Source organism: Mustela nigripes, chromosome 8 (genome assembly GCF_022355385.1).
Source record: "Mustela nigripes isolate SB6536 chromosome 8, MUSNIG.SB6536, whole genome shotgun sequence".
NCBI lineage: Eukaryota > Metazoa > Chordata > Mammalia > Carnivora > Mustelidae > Mustela > Mustela nigripes.
The window spans coordinates 68246320-68264385 of NC_081564.1; the positions used below are offsets into that span (position 1 = coordinate 68246320).

An 18066-nucleotide genomic window follows, 5' to 3' on the forward strand; every position below is an offset into this window, starting at 1 on the left:
ATTCTTGAGCTTCAGAATGAGAACAACTTGGTTATCATTAAAGATCCAGCCATATTTGATTGATCGTGAAAGACAAAAAATATCCTGAAGAACTGCTGTAGAATCTTGCCATTCTAGAGAAAATACCCAAGATCTTTCTAAATCTAAAAATTTACTAATATGATGAGAATGTAACATTTTTCCTATAAAGAGCTTATATCATATAGGCCATTTTATAAAGCTATTAAAATTAGTGGTATTACAAAAGTAATTATTATATGCATTATCATTGTAATGTTAGATGACATTAACCATGAACTGACTTTAATCTTCAAAGAAACACAATTTCAGGGACGCCTGGGTGGCTCAGTTGGTTAAGCAGCTGCCTTCGGCTCAGGTCATGATCCCAGCGTCCTGGGATCGAGTCCCACATCGGGCTCCTTGCTCCGCAGGGAGCCTGCTTCTCCCTCTGACTCTGCCTTCCACTCTGTCTGCCTGTGCTCGCTCTCACTCTCTCTCTCTTACAAATAAATAAATAAAATCTTAAAAAAAAAAAAAAAGAAACACAATTTCATCACAGTCTCTGTGCTTAGAACAGGTAGAGAATGATCATAGCTCTCTGTAGAAAATGATCCAGCTGCCTGACATTGTAGCGTCAGGGTAGTCACCTGGGGCCAACACTAGCATAGTTAGATAGCTTCTATACTTTGTGTTCATTTTGAAACTGAAAGTATGTCTTGTAAAAGTAAAAATTAATATATATCGTAGACCTTCAGGTGGTCCAAAGGTTCAAACTGTTGAGTGTTAAATCCACCAATGCCAAGGATTCACTATACTTCAGAGAATAATCAGCCTTTATAGAATACACATTTTTAGATCTAGAAAAAAGAAGACAAAATAATGTCTAAACACTTATTATTCTGTCCAGTGTTCAGGTACCATGTCAGTTTGTCCATCTTCTGTGTGGAGATAGTTCAGTTTTCTGTAAACCATCTCTTACTTAATCCAGGTAGCTGTTCAAACATGCCTGACTTTTGGCTCAGTCGGTTAAGCTTGATTTCAGTTTGGCTCATGATCTTGGGGTTGTGGGATCGAGCCCGGTGTCAGGCTCTGTACTTAGTATGGAGTCCGCTTAGGGTTGGCTTTCCCTCTCCCTCTGCCCTTCCCCGCTGTGCGCTCGCTCACTCTCTTTCTCTCTCTAAAATACATAAATCTGGGGCACCTGGATGGCTCAGTGGGTTGAAGCCTCTGCCTTTGGCTTAGGTCATGATCCCAGGGTCCTGGGTTCGAAACCCCACATCAGGCTCTCTGCTCCGTGGGGAGCCTACTTCTTCCTCTCTCTCTACCTGCCTCCTCTCTGCCTACTTGTGATCTCTGTCTGTCAAATAAATAAATAAAATTCTAAAAAAAAATTTTTTTTGCTAAAATACATAAATCTTTAAAAAATAAATAAAAATTAAAAAATAAAAGAAATAAACATACTTACTTTAGTCATACCTCAAGCATTCCAAGATAGATTATCCTGTTTGAGAACTACTGTTTTCTTGCTCTTTGTGGTTTTTTGCCAAAGAGGAGTGGAGCAGATGGGATTTGTGGTGGGGAAATGATATTTAAAGGATTTATGGGGGCACCTGGGTGGCTCAGTTGGTTAAGCGTCTGTCTTGGGCTCAGGGCTCAGGTCATGATCCCAGGGTCCTGGGATTGAGCCCTAGGTTCCTCCTTAGCTGGGAGCCGCCTCCTTCCTCTCCCTCTGCTGCCTCCCAGGGCTATGCTCTCTCTTTCTCACTTTCTCTCTCTTTATTTCTCTCTCAAATAAAGTCTTTAAAGAAAAGAAGAGATTCAAATATTTACTTTCAGGTACTTTTCAATTTCACAGGTATCTAATTCTCCTAGAAATATTGAACATGGGGACACCTGGGTGGCTTAATCAGTTAAGCATCTGCCTTTGGCTCAGGTCAATTATTTCTACTACAATTGTAACATGTGACTTTTTACGAAGTACTTGGAAATCTAAGCTCTAGTTTTTTGAGATTTTTTTTTTTATATCAGTGAGGTGGAGATAATGATAATCTCATAAGGCTTTTTATGCAGGCTAAACTGAGAGAACACATACAAAACACCTGGTACAGAGCCAAAATTAATAGATGTATGGTCAGTGACCACAGTTTAACCTTTGGTATGTTCCCCTTCATTCACAGATGTTTATAGCAATCTTTATTATTCAGGATGGTATTTGTTGGCCCATCTACATTTTAAACTTTTTAAAGGAAGTGGAAGGGGCACCTGGGTGGGTCAGTGGGTTAAAGCCTCTGCTTTCAGCTCAGGTCATGATCCCGGGGTTCTGGGATTGAGCCCACATCGAGCCCCACATCGGGCTCTCTGCTCCTCAGGGATCCTGCTTCCTCCTCTCTCTCTGCCTGCCTCTCTGCCTACTTGTGATCTCTGTCAAATAAATAAATAAAAATCTTTTAAAAAAATAAAATAAAGGAAGTAGAAGTGTGAGTTTTTTTAGTTTACTGATGGACAATTTTCAATTTTATTTGAATGTGTGCTCTGCATAAAAACTCATTCTGATAAGAATTCTAATGAAAGATGATATTATATTGTTAATTATGACTGTTTGCAAGTAATACGTTGGTCTGTTTTAGTACGGGATTTAATTGTGTTTTGACTCACCTCAGTGTTGGTCCACATTAAGTTACAAATTGAGGTTACTTCATTTCTTACCAGGGAAGGTGTTTGTTTGCCAGTGGCAGTCCTTTTGAGCCAGTGAAACTCAATGATGGGCAAGTCTTTACACCAGGCCAAGGCAACAATGTGTATATTTTCCCAGGTAAGTGCCACCATGATTTATATTAAAGAGCAATAGGTAATTAAATTAAAATACTTAACAAAATTACATAGAATTTAAGATTAAAAGAATGATAGTATTTATAGAATTTTGTACAGGGAAACTCAAGGAATTCAGCAAATCCAGGTTGCTTTATTTTCCCTGTAAATGTACTTATTCATCTTTTCCATTAAGCTTGTTCTTATTATAGAAATAATGTAGTACGTGGTATATAAAAATGCAAACAGAACAGAATGTTATAAAATTATTTAGTCTCTGCCTTCAGTACCTCTTTTTTTCCTAAGTTTTTATTTAAATTCCAGTTAGTAAAATAATTCCAAAAAATAAATTCCAGTTAGTTATACAGTGCAGTATTAGTTTCAGGTGTACAATATAGTGATTCAGGACTTCCATCCATCACCCAGTGCTCATCAGGACAAGTGCTCCTTAATCCCACCGTCTGTTTAACCCACCCCCGCACCCCTCCCCTGGGAACCATCAGTTTGTTCTCTATAGAAAGAGTCCGTTTCTTTGTTTGCCTCTCTTTTTTCCTATTGCTCATTTGCTTTATTTCATAAATTCCACATATGAGTGAAATCAAATAATCTTTGTCTTTCTCTGACTGACTTATGTTGCTTAGGTTAATACTTTCTAGCTCCATCCATGTTATTGTAACTGGCAAGGTTTCATTCCTTTTTTTTTTTTTCTTAAGGGCTGAGTAATAGTACATTGTATATATATATACCACATCTTCTTTTTTTTTTTTTTAAGATTTTATTTATTTATTTGACAGAGAAAGAGAGGGAACACAAGCACGGGGGACCTAGAGAGGGAGAAGCAGGCTCTCCACTGAGCAGGAAGCCCAATGTGGGGCTGAATCTCAGGGTACTGGGATCATGACCCAAGCTGAAGGCAGACTCTTAACCATGGAGCCACCCAGGCGCCCTTGGCCTACACTTTCTTTATCCATTCACCAGTTGATAGGCAGCCTATGTAATGGGAGAAGATATTTGCAAATTACATACCTGATAGAGTGTTAGTATCCAAAATATATAAAGAACTTATAAAACTCAACACCCAAAACCCAAATAATCCAACTAAAATATTAGCAAAAGACATGCATAGTCATTTTTCCAAAGAGGATATACAGATGGCCAATAGATACATGGAAAGATGCTCATCCTCACTGGTCATCAGGGACAAACAGTCAAAACTACAATGAGATAATCACCTCACACCCATCAGAATGGCTAAAATCAACAACACAAGAAACAGCAGGTGTCAGTGAGGAAGTAGAGAAAGGGGAACCATCTTGCACTGCTGGTGAGAATGCAAGCGGGTGCAGCCAGTCTGGAGAACAGTATGGAGGGTCCTCAAAATGTTAAAACTAGAACTGCCCTATGATCTAGCAATTGCACTGCTAGGTATTTACCCAAAGAATACAAAAATTTTAATGCAAAGGGATACATGCACCCCAATGTTTATAGCAGCATTATCTACAATAGCCAAAGTGTGTAAGCAGCCCAAGTGTCCCCTTGGTACCTCCTTATTGTACTTCTCAGCTATAACCACTGTCAGTGGTTTGCTTTGAGTTTTTCTGATGGTTACCATCACGACTAATACCCTTATCTTCCCTTACCTTGATTCTAGCCATGGACTGTATGTATGAACTTCCCACTGTTAAATATAATAGTGTACACATACCTCCTAATACTTTGCTTCTCTACCTTTCAATTTGTGTTACTATTTTTAGCTTTCCTAGTAGTTACCTTTATTTTTATATAACACATCTAAAAAACTTTTGTTAGCAACTTACGACAGTTTTTATTAGTTTGCCACTGTTGAAAAATCTGGTATTTAGCTGTATCTGTTCTTATTCCATCTCTCAATTTTGGTTAGTTAATGTTTCTACATTGTAGGGCTCCTGTGCAGCTCAGTCGGTTAAGCATCTGCCTTTGGCTCAGGTCGTGATCCCAGGGTCCTGGGATCGAGCCCCGCATTGGGCTCCCTGGTCAGTGGGGAGCCTGATTCTCCCTCTCCAGCTCCACCATGCTTGTGTTCCCTCATGCTATCTCTGTCATAAATAAATAAAATCTTTAAAAAAAATTTCTACATTGTAGAGAGGGGTTTTGGACATGTAGGTTGTGCTCTGTTATTTTCTGTGCTTTGTGGATTGATTCTGAAATTACATGACTATTTATGTCTAAGCGGTATGATTTGATAAATATAGTACAATATGTAATTCTATATTACAAAATTTTTGAAACTCAAAGTAAAAGTCTTTCAAGTATCAAGTATCATGAATCAATCATTTCATTTCTTCATTTCTTCTGGATCCTGCTCCACAGCAGACTACTTTCTCTTTTTCTTTTTTTAAGATTTATTTATTTGAAAGGGAGAGTGTGCATGTGCATCAGGGGAGGGGCGGAGGGAGAGGATCCCAGGCAGACTCCCCTCTGAGCAGGGAGCCTAATGGGGGGCTCAATCTTAAAACCCCGAGATCGTGACCTGAGCTGAAACCAAAAATCAGATGCTCAACCGACTGAGCCCCCAGGTGCCCCGCACAGCAGACTACTTCTTGTAACCCGTGTTGTTCTCCCTCTCATGCATGTGCTATTTCTGTCTTGCTACTGTTCCTCTCTATCTTGATCTCATTTTTCAGGAGTACATCTTTTGAAGAAATGTTTTCATTAAGCATGGATGAAAACCTCCTGAGTTTTTACATATCTTAAAAATGTCTTTATTTTGTCTTCTCACTTGATAGTTTGGTGGGGTAGAGGTTTGAGAAAGCCCATTCCCTCAGATCTTTGAAAATATTTCTCCACTTTTAGTGTTGCTGTGAGAAATCTGATGTCATTGAGATTCTCATTTCTTTATCCATACTAGCTTTTTCTCTCTAAAAATACTTAAAATTTTATCTTTATCTTTAGATTTCTGAGGGTTACTGGGATGCATCCACGTTTGGGCTTATTTCCATTTATTATGCCTATCTGTGTGGGGGCCAGGTCACTATATATTCTTTTTCCAAATGATTTTTTTAACTTTTTTTTTCTTTCTTATTTCCTTCCTTCCATTATTTGTTTTTCTCTTTCAGAACTTATATTAGACCATGGTCAAATACTTCTGTTGTCCTTGACTTGTAATTTTTATTTTACATTTTCAACTCTGCCTTTTTAAATTCTGTAATGTGGGGGAGTTCTGTTCATGTAACTCTTGATTTCAGGGCTGTGAATTCAAGCCGCATGTGTGGGTGTGGAGCCTACTTTAAATAAAACCTAAAACAACAACAAAAAATGTCTTTTTTTTTTTTTTAATTATAAAAATTTTCAAACATACACAAAAGCAGAGAAAAGAATGAAGGCCCATGTTCCTGTCTCCCGCATTTCAGCAGTTACTAACATGTAACCCTACCCATTCCTTCCTCACTGCGTTATTTTAAAGCAAATCAGAGCGATCATATAATTTCATTCATAACTACTACAGTATGTATCTCTTAAAAAGTAATTTTTTTTACTGTTGATAGAAATTTTTTTTAATTTTATTTTTTCAGTAATTTTTTTAATTAAATGTAAAACTCGTATCATACCACATAAAATGAACATTTGTTTGATATCACATATCATCAGTTCAGTAGGCTCAAATATTTTTTTTTATTCCCAATACCTTTATCTTATCCTAAAATTACTCTTTTTTTAATAGCCACTTTTTTTTTTTTAAGGTTGCAGGATCTTTTTGAATTTCTTCTGAGAACTTAGATTCTTTTAAATATTTCTTCCTTTTTGCTGTTCATTTTCTATAAATTTCTGGTGATCCTTAATTGTTCATTCATTTTAATGAAAGACTGTTGGATTTGACCTGAATTTCCTTTGTCTTCTTGTGGGCCTCTTCCTGAGGAGCTGACAGTAGGCGCTACGATTTCATGACAGGTAGACTTTTAGAGTACATAGGTTAGCATCAAACAAGCGCATTTTAACTGTTGTCAAAGTAAAGACGACTTCTAGCCTGTGAATACCCCAGTGCTTTTGTGTGTGAATTTTCCTCCTTTTCCTCCTGGGTAGCTGTTTCATGTCTAGAATTGTACCATGCTTGGCTCTTGAGACCTAGTGTCTGTAATAGAAACTCTCTCATCACCCATGATCTCTTTCTAGAACTTGATAATGTTCAGAATCCATCCATCCATTCTATCCAGCAGTATTCCTGTGGCATAAAGGCATAAGAGTATGGAAAAGAATACTTTTCTGCTCATTTTAACAAAGTCATCTTCTGTATCTTATTTGACTAACAAGGAATTTGGCAATCGATTATTTTTATACAACACCACAAAATCCTAACTTTATTATTAACCATTACCAGCACTATAAATACAGATGTAAAAATGACTTGGTAGTAGAAGTAAAAATGGACTTTAAAGCAGGTGACCAAAGTCTGTTGATAAAAAAAGTTAAGGCTCTGATAATGTTTGAATTACCTGGTCCAGCAGTTATAACTGGATGAAGTAACAACAAAAGTAAAATCTTAACAGGGTCACAAGGCTAATAAGATACTGACTAATAAAATACTCGGGAATTCTGGATCAAGAGTAGGGGGAGAACTTGAGCTTCAAAAACCAGTATGTGAAGGCTTTTCGCCATGAAGTGTTTTCTCATCAGCAAGAGGGGGCTGAGCAGTCCAACAACAGTGCTTTTGGTAGAAGGAGGACAAGCGTCAGAGTCTGGCATCTGCCAAGAGTGGGATTCTTTGTGAACCTCTCATGCTGTAGCCCTAAAGGCTGTACCGTGGAATATGGGTCTAGTTTGCACTGTCGTGTGGATGATCTAGAAAACCTCAAGCCTTTGTTCTGGCTTACCAGCATCCACAAGTGACTGGCAGAAGCAAACAGAAATCTTCTACGGAACAAGATAAACACTATCCTTTTCTTCAGGTTACTTCCACAAATTTTGAAATAAACCTCCAGTTAAAAAATTAAAGATAAAGACACACGTACAGAGACAAGACAGCAGAAGCCAAAAGTATCAGAAACAACAGGAAAACTGGAATTCTGGCTATCAAACAGGTGCTGTGAAACAAATATGCTTGTTGTGTTTATGGAGATAAAAGCCAAGCTTGAAAGATTCAGCCAAGTAACACTAAATTGTAGAATTGAAAAATAAAATAAATTTAAGAATTCAGTTAATGAGGCTTATGGCAGATTAGACTAAAGAGAATTAAACTGTAAAGTCAGAAGAGATGATCAAGAGACCAAAAAAAAGAAAAATACAGAAAAACAGATATATACCTTTAATTGATATACTTTATTATATGGTCCCAGAAGATGAACATGAGAATGAAGCAGAGGCAATATTTGTGTCTCGATGGCTGAGAATGTCTTAGAACCTGAAGGATGAAGTCAGTACTCAATATTGACATGAAACCAGTGAAACCTCTGTGGGATAAATAAAAGGCCACATCTAGGAACATTGTTGTGAGCCTTCAGCAAACAATAACAAAGAGAAGACTATGAATGCAGGCAGAGCAAAAGGATTTCCTTGAAAGGAGCAACTATAACAGTTTATCAGTTAAGCAGATTGAAACTGTTAAAGGGACATGCATTGTCTGGCAGGAGAGTACATTAGAGATTGCCATGGAGTTTTCATAGGGTACAGGTTATAAATTTTAAGATAATCATTAGAAGGCTAGAAGAACTTCCCAACTATGGTTAGAGACTGTTAAGGGAGGAAATGAAATGATTTAAAAAAAAAAAAAAATTTGACAGTCAAGAATGAAGAGGAAAGGAAGGAACATGGAATAGACAAGACAAATATAAGAGGACAATAGATTTTGCTCCAATCATTTAAGCGACTATATTAACTATAGATGGAACAAATAAATGCTCTACTTTCTGAAATGTATCTATTATCTAGAGGCTAGATTAAAATAAGGAATCTATTAACCATCTGTTTTTCTTCTCATCCTTGATTAATTGGATAACTGTAGTGCCCCACCTGGCCAAGGACTATTGGGATACTCTTTGAATACTGTAAAACAGAATTTCTGGACTGGAAGACACCAGACAGAGTTGAGGAAGGAGGTGTCAGAAAGTAGGGTCATTGTCACCACAGCCAAATCACCACAGTGATGTTCAGAGTGGGCAAGCCCCATCCTCGTCCTCATGGCTACCAATCATTCTTTTGGTTCCTAACCCTTACATATGAAAAACACTCAAATGTTACTCGTTAACTAAGGAAATTTCTTATATAAACAATTTATCTCATGAGAGACTAAAATAGACAGGAAATAAAAAAGTTGTTTAGGAAGAAGCAGGGATTGATTAGGTGGGGAAAAGGAAAGATTAAAAATTATCAGTAACCACATGGAGATGAAAATAATATGTTCCAGAAACAGGACAGAATTTTTTTTTTAATTAGAAAACAAAAATGAGCTCTTGAAAATGAAAAGTTTGATAGCAGAAGGATTTAAAAAAAAGCTGAGGAAATCACCTAAAAAACAAGCAGAGAACAAGGGATGGAAAACAAAAGAAGAAAATTAGAAGACTAGTCCAGAAAGTACAATATCAGAAAAAAGAACTGGAGAGAGAGAGAATAGGTAAGTGGAAGGAAGAATATTATCGAAGATTTCATGAACATTTCCCCAAACTGAAAGACCCAAGTTTCTAGATAGGAAGGGGCTCCCACTGAGTGCCGTATGTGATATGATATGTGAAAGTCATGCACCTCAAAGCCCATCCCTGGGAAACTGCAGAACATTCGGGACGAGAAAAGTTCCTAATATTTCCAGAAATGCAGTAAAAAGATAATCACCAAAAAGGATCTGGAATCAAATTGGCACTGGTTTCTCACCAACAGTGCCAACAGCTAAAAGGTATTGAAGTCATGACTCACAATTTTGAAGGGAAATTATTTCCAAACTAGAATTCTAAACCCAAACAAACTATCAAAAATAAGTGGACAGTAGTTTAAAAAAAAAATGGGGGGGAGGGGCATCTTTGGAAAACATGTCTGACCAAAAAGAGGGAGTAACAAAAAACTAGGAAAAAGTGGGATTTAGGACGTGAACTCAAAGAAAGAAAGGGAATCCCTATGAAGATAAGGGATTTTGCAGGATGACTGCTCCAGATCTGGGACGGACAGCAGGATCTGGGTGGAAAGCAGATGGTCGCAGCGGCAGAGGATTCTTCTAGAGGATGAAGGAAGAGAGTACATGAGGTGACTGAGTTACTGGATGATTCAGGCAAACGAATGACTGTTCCAATGTGAAATAATTTTAAGTACTGAAAAAGTAAGATAAGGAGAATAGGATAGTAACTTCAGGGAAAACCAGAAGTTTTGCAGAAGAGGAGAAATAATCACGACACGACACAGTGTTAATAATGGCTCTGCTGGAAGTAACACTCATGAAGTCAGAATAATATAAACATTGACTACTGATTGACTCAACCAAAATGGTGCCCTAACCATACCGGCAAAGGGACAAGGCTGGAAATGGGAAGGAAAGCCAAGTACTTAATTCCTACAGGAAGGAGTGGGTGATATTTAAAACTCAGAATTCAGTCAGGAGAAATACAAGCAAGCTGTTTGAGAGAAAGAAATATAAAAATAATCAGCTAAAAGAATTGAATGTAGCTGCCTTTATAGGGCAAGAAGTGGCAGGGTTAGAGGTGGGCTGATGTTTCTTATAGCAAGTTTCTTATAGCAAGTGTTGATGAATTGTATGCATTGTTATTTTGCTAATTGTAAAAAGCTAAATTGAGAAAAGCCATTTGATATTTCTCAAGTTATTCTAGGAGGTAAAAATTCTAACAGTTAACAAAGATCATTTGATTTTAACTCTCAGGTTTCTGTTTTCCCTTGGCTGCTAATTTGGGGGGGGGCGGCCATCTGGGGCTAGCCGTCACCATTAACTTGCTTCAAGTCTGGAATTTGGTTCCTTTCGTAATTTGAAAAGTGATCTTACTAAATAAACTATTTAAAATGTTTTTTAGGCGTGGCTTTAGCTGTTATTCTCTGTAACACCCGGCATATCAGTGATCATGTTTTCCTAGAAGCTGCAAAGGTAAATGTTTTAAATATTGTTTGGCTCTTTTATTAGTATGAATTATAAAGATGAATGGATCTTAATTAAAAGCAGAGAAAGAAAATGGGTTAAATCTGCTTTATGAATGGAAAGGAAGTTATTCATCTGTTGCTTTTTTGATTTGGCTCTCTACTTTTGCATAAGATTAATTTTATATCGTGATTTTTCAAATGTTTGAATGTTAAGCTATGAATCCTTTCATATTTATAACACATACTGTACCTGTTGTGTATCTGTATCTGAAGGTACTATATTGTGACGGCATAGATAAAATGTAACACCTTCATTTTTTAATGGACAAATACTGGTTTATTTGGAGTGCGCTGGTCTGTTAGAGTGCCAAACTGTAATATGAGTTTTGAAGAACTCAAATTAATACAGATTTTCATGCTTATTTTCATAGTAACTAATGTAATTATGCCACACTTTGTATGTGTTAAGTAGAATATGTCAATAAACCTTTCAATCTGGTTATTTCTTATTTAGTGGTGAAGAGTTTTAATCTCTGTGGTGCATATTCCTGCTAAAAATAAGAAGAATTATCTTACCTATATTATTTTCTGCTCCCCAAACTCCTTTTCCATTTTATTAGGTCCTTATTCTGTGTTACTTAAAAATAAAATGCTGTTTTTCTCTTCAGGCTCTGACAAATCAGCTGACAGATAAAGAGCTAGCTCAAGGGAGACTTTACCCACCACTTGCTAACATTCAGGAAGTTTCTATTAACATTGCTATTAAAGTAAGTATTAATGTATACCTCTTCACATAGATTTTAATGATGTTTTCTTTTTTTTTCTTTTAAGATTTTATTTATTTATTTGACAGAGATCACATGTAGGTAGAGAGGCAGGCAGAGAGAGAGGAAGGGAAGCAGGCTCCCTGCTGAGCAGAGAGCCCAACGTGGGGCTAGATCCCAGGACCCTGGGAACACGACCTACACTGAAGGCAGAGGCTTTAACCCACTGAGCCATCCAGGTGCCCCTTAATGATGTTTTCTTAAGTAGCACAAGTTTATTAGAGAAAATTTTGAAACATTTCAAGGGTGCAAAGAAGAAACTTTAAATCACACATTTTCTTACTACCAGAATATAACCCACGTTATATTTTTTTAAAGATTTATTTATTTGAGAGAGAAAAAGAGCAGGGGGAGGGAGAGAATCTCAGCCAGACTCCCCTGCTAAGCAGGGAGGCTGAGGTAGGGCTAGATCCCAGGACTCTGAGATCATGACCTGAGCGAAAGGCAGAGGCTTAACCCACTGAGCCACCCAGGTGCCCCTGGGGACACCCATGTACCTTTAAAATTATTGTGGTATGGGGGTACCTGGCTGGCTCAGTCAGAAAGTGCAATTTGATCTGGGAGTTATGAGTTGGGTATAAAGATTCTCAAAAGTAAAATCTTACATAATAATTATTGTGGTATATATAATGTATATTATTTGATACTATGTTTCCCATTACTATGGTTTTTCAGTATTTTCTTATCTGTTCAAACTATGTATTGTTTTGGAGGAATTTTTCTATCAATTTTTTGAATTCAAAGAAAACCCTGCATCTATGAATGAAGCTATCAGACTTATAAATTAAATTAGTGAAAATGATTCTTTGGTACTCGCTCTTCCCTCCCTAGCTACCTCTTCCCAATCAGCTGTCTGTTTTTTTTCTTAAGTCTTTTAATATAATTTTTTTGTTTTCTTCCTTAAACATGGTATGTTACTTATACTTATTTTCCTAGATTTTAAAATTTTTGTTCTTTTAAATAAGTGAAGATTTTTCTTTCCATATCCTCGCTTGTCATTTCTGGCATATAGGGAAGGTATTAATTTTTGTGAGTTTACTTGGTAACTAATTTGTTGAGTAATCTTAACTCTTTAAATTACCTCTTTGGGAATTTTGAGTTTTAAATCATTTGCAAGTAATTTTTTTCTTCATTTTTTTTTAAAGATTTTATTTATTTTATTTATTTGTCAGAAAGAGAGAGAGTGAGAGCGAGCACAGGCAGACAGAGTGGCAGGCAGAGTCAGAGGGAGAAGCAGGCTCCCTGCAGAGCAAGGAGCCCGATGTGGGACTCGATCTCCGGACACTGGGATCATGACCTGAGGTGAAGGCAGCTGCTTAACTAACAGAGCCACCCAGGTGTCCCTTTTTCTTCATTTTTTATGTATTACTTTTTTTCCCCCTTAAGACCATTTTTTTTTTAAGATTTTATTTATTTATTTGACAGAGAGAAATCACAAGTAGGCAGAGAGGCAGGCAGAGAGAGAGAGAGAGGAGGAAGCAGGCTCCCTGCTGAGCAGAGAACCCGATGCAGGACTCCATCCCAGGACCCTGAGATCATGACCTGAGCCAAAGGCAGCGGCTCAACCACTGAGCCACCCAGGCGCCCCACCCCTTAAGACCAGTTTTAAGCAACTTAGTAGATAAGGGCATCCTTGTATTTTAATACTAAATGTGATACTAGCTTTTGGCTGAAATAAATTTTCTTTTATCTTTTTAAAGAAATAATCTTCATCCCTAGTTTACTAAGATTTTCTTAGTAAACATCAGGATTAGATTTAGAATTTATTAATAATATTTTCAACTGTATACTGATGATCGTAAAATTTTTACTCCTCTGACTATAAATGTTATTGGATTATTTTAACACTCATAAACTAAAGATTGGAAATTAGAGGGTGATGTGTTTAAGAAATAACAGCCAGAGGTGCCTACGTGGCTCAGTCATTTGAGCATCAAGAGTCTTAATTTCAGCTCAAGTCATGAAATCAAGCTCCATATCAGAATCCACACTTGATGAGGCGTCTGCTTGAGATCTCTCCCTCTGTCCCTCCCCCTACGCATGCATGCTCTCACGTGCTCTCCCTCTCACTCACATAAATAATCTTTAAAAATATTCTTTAAAAAAAAAATAAAGAACAGCCAATCCAGGGGCACCTGCCTGGCTCAGTCAATGGAGGATGTGACGACTCTTCTTGGAGTAACGAGTTCAAGCCCCATGATGAGTGTAGAGATTACTTTAGTTTTAAGTTTTGGCTTCAAAATTGATTTTGTTTTTGTTTTTGTTTTTTTTAAAGATTTTATTTATTTATTTGACAGAGAAACAGCGAGAGCAGAAACATGAGCAGGGGGAGTGGAAGAGGGAAAGCAGGCTTCCTGCCGAGGAAGGAGCCTGATGTGGGGCTTGATTCCAGGACCCTGGGAGCTGAAGGCAGGCACTTAATGACTGAGCCACCCATGTGCCCCAAAGTTGGTTTTTCGATTATGGGCTATACTAAGCTATTAAACGTAAATGGATTCCTCCTTGTGCATGGTTGGTGGGAATATAAATTAGTGCAGCCATTATGGAAAGCTGTATGGCTGTTCCTCAAAACCCAAAAATTAGAACTACCACATAATCCAGTAACCCCATTTCTGGGTATATATCCCAAAGAAATTAAATCATAATCTTGAAGAGCACTCCCATGTTCACTACAGCATTATCCACAATAGCCAAGACACAGAAACAAATCAAAGTCCATCAACACTCAAAGTGGCATATATACACAAATACATGTACATACACACACACTAATATTATTCAGCCTTAAAAAAGAAGGAACTAGAGGAAAAGGGGAAATGCTGATCAAAGGGTGCAACTTTCTATAATAAGTTGATTAAGTTCTAGAAATCTCAATGTACAGCATGGTTTAATGAAATTTGCTAACAGAGTAGATCTTAAATACTCTTGCCACACACACAAGAAGTAAGTATGTGCAGTGATGAAGAGGCCAATTGGCTTGGTTGGGGGAATTATTTCACAGTGTACACATACATCAGAACATCTCATTGTACAGGATTATTTGTCAATCCTATCTCAGTAAAGTTGAAAAAAAATTAAAAATAAATAACATCTTAAAAAATAAATAACAGCCAGTCCACTTGAGCTGGACTAAAGTATGAATAGGAAAAGGCACAAGAGAGGATTTGCAAGTTTTCTTGAGGCCAGCTTATCCAGATACACAAATGCCAGGCTAAGGAGTCTAAATACCTTACTGTTGCAAAACAGCCAAGAATTTTAGAGCCCAAGAACTAGGATGAACAGTGCTCGGTTTTGGAATTTATAGAATGATACTATATTTGGGACGTATTTTGGAACTTATCAGTCACATTACCAGTGTGTCAAGCTGAAAGGTCATGTGAAAGAGAGACCTGTGCTTATGGGCTGGTACAGGAGAGTAGCCCCAGGTTGATGCCTCTTCTCCCTTCCCCAGGGTAGAGAATTTGCTCCTTTATTATCTTAAGACTTGCCTTTTTAAGAGCAAGGGATCAGGAGACTAGCAGTGCTCTGTTTCTGTCCCTCACCCCATCCCACGGCCACTGAGCATCTCCGATCTCTCTTGCTTTGCCTCAGCCTTTTCTGTGGGTACAAATATGTTTCTTATAATAGGCTAGAAAATAATTGAATTACATGTTCATCACAAAATACAGTAAGGTTGAGCCCCTGGAATGGAGTGCTATTTTTAATGACCTTCATTTCTTTGTTAAATTTTTTTCTTAGAAAGCTGAAATAAACTTGAATAGTGGTCACCGTTTAAATGGGAATTAGAGTAGGAGGAGAAAGACAAAATTGAAATTCTTTAATCATGTTTTATAATATTTTTTTAAGTTAAAATGAAACCATAACTTGAGAATTTACTATATAGTAAACACTGTGCTATCCTGTGAGGAAACTTTTCCTACTACCTCATTTCACCTCAAAACTCAGGGCTTATCCTCATCACCAGTCATGGTGTGTGGCTTGGTTACAAATATCAGAAATCCATTCAAGCCAAATGAGATGGGAAGTAATCTGGCTTCACTGTGTAGGGCCTGGGATCTGTAGTCTGAATGCTTTAGGTTTGAGACACAGCTCTCACTTAACTACCTTGGGCAAGTTACTTACTTGTAACTTGTTACTTACTATTATTACTTACTTATTCCTCATACTTTAGCGTCCTCCTACGTAAAATGAGGATAATACTACCAATACTTAACCTCATAGGATTGTTGTGAAGAGTAAATAAGCTGTACATGTAAAGCACATGGAACATGCCTGGCACTCCATGATGGTGGTGGTGAGTTGCCATGTGTAGGTCCCGGCCCTCACTTTACTTGACCTTAGAGTTCTTGTGTCCAACACCTGATTTATAGTAATCTCTCTGTCTCTTAATCTGAATTCTAGAGCACAAACACCTGGCTCGTATTTAGGTTAGGTTTTCACCCCAGTCCAGTCAGCTATGGACAGGACGCAGACTCTCTTACATGCTGTTTGAAAGTGGGGAAAGGGAAGCCTTGGTGGCTCAGTGAGTTAAAGCCTCTGCCTTCGGCTCAGGTCATGATCCCAGGGTCCTGGGATCGAGCCCTGCATCAGGCTCTCTGCTCTGCGGGGAGCCTGCTTCCTCTGTCTCTCTGCCTACTTGTGATCTCTGTCTGTCAAATAAATAAATAAAAGGTTAAAAAAAGAAAAGAAAAGAAAGTGGGAGAAGGACAGGGGCTGGGCGGGTCACCCAGGTAGGACTGCCTGACTGACACAAAGCAGAGCTTAAAATTGTTTGTTAGCTTGAAGTATTAAGGAAATGTCTATAATGGGGGGGGGGGGTTAACTTTAAAACACACATTGAGATGGCAGATTATTTTTATTTCATCTTTCAAGTTTTTAATAGCTTCCAAATGTTTTGAAATGAGTCAAAGTAATGTTATTTTTTTTTTATTTTGAAGAAAGAAAAACATCATACATTCATTCCACTGTGTTTTAATAGTACTTTTTCTCTCCGGTTACTATCAGACTCTACATACACAGCAATCTTATTTATTTTTCAGGTCACAGAATACCTGTACGCTAACAAAATGGCCTTCCGATACCCAGAACCTGAAGACAAGGCCAAATACATTAGAGAAAGAATCTGGCGAAGTGAATACGATTCCCTGCTGCCAGATGTCTATGACTGGCCAGAATCCCCACTAAGCCCTCCCTTGATAACGGAAGAGAAGCACACCCACTGAAAAATACTTTCAATGCTTCAGGGAACACCCCTTATTTTTTTTTTCCAGAGAAAAAGAGATAATCTCAAATGTATGAGTTTTTTCATGTGTTTTATTCTCCCCCACTGCTTTGCTTGACTTTTTATTTTTTTTCCATGAATCTGTACTTCCTTAGAGGATCAACATGTTGGCTATAATTGTGAATGCCCACCAGCACCCTGCAGTCAAAATAACCATGATGCTTTTCTTCTGATTCTAGCTCATAGCACATCAAAGAGATGTCACAGATGTAGTTGTAAATGTCTTCACTTGTGCTATTGTTCATGCTTGCCAGAGTATTTGCTATTTACTATTAACAGTAATCATCTTCTCTCCCCAGCTCTTCTAGGGCTACTAAGAAATTTTACTTCTGTGGATATGAGTATAGAGTTTTAAGAAGCCAAATTTAACCAGATTATAAGGAAAACTGTCAGTGTCTAAAAGTTCTTTTATTTCAGCCTTATTTTATCTTCATGCTCTGAAATTCCTTTCCAGCTGATAAATCTAGAGAAATGTGAAAAATCTACCCTGTTATTTATTTTCTGGACCTAAATTGAGGCCCAACTATAACATCAGGAGAGAGAAATGGGAAGTACCGCTGTCTTTAGAGAGATAAACAAAATAGTCATTGTTTCAACAGTGTATAAAAATCATAGTGTAACTTTTTTATTTAATAAAGGTATTATCTTAAATTTAATTGCTTCAATTAATGTGATTTTATTGCCCAAGTAGAAATTTAGGTTTGCTTATTATGAAAAACACCTATTTTCGTTTTACTTATTTCTAGATAATTCGAAGGAGGGGATATAATGCATAAATTATAACTGACATCATGTGACTTTTAACCCATGAGTCCTGTTGCACATTTGAATGAAGCATATTTAACTGGAGATGCTATACCCCTTATTCCAATAGTGGTGCTCTTTATTGTTTGGATAATTTTGGAATGTCTTTATTCCTTTGAATACCATTAGTGATAACTCTTCCCCCTGAAGATGGATTTAATTTTTTGAAACCACTAAAATTAATTTAGGGCTAAGGGGGATGAGTGAGGTAGGTATACAGACCAGGAAATGCCATTTTTAATACCAGTAAAATGGGTAACAATTGGCAAGTAAGACTGGTTTTCTTATGTGGCTTGTGGATTGGAG

General features: G+C 37.4%; 1 protein-coding gene across 1 annotated transcript in view; it reads left to right on the forward strand.

Moving 5' to 3' along the window:
* Positions 1–17612, forward strand: part of ME2 (malic enzyme 2) — a 56561-nt gene extending 38949 nt beyond the window's left edge. The window contains exons 13-16 of the mRNA XM_059409687.1: positions 2710–2812; positions 10788–10858; positions 11520–11618; positions 16715–17612. Coding sequence (XP_059265670.1) covers positions 2710–2812; positions 10788–10858; positions 11520–11618; positions 16715–16897 — 456 coding nt within the window. The 3' untranslated portion in view covers positions 16898–17612. The remainder of the gene's footprint in view (positions 1–2709; positions 2813–10787; positions 10859–11519; positions 11619–16714) is intronic.
* Positions 17613–18066: the final 454 nt, after the last annotated feature.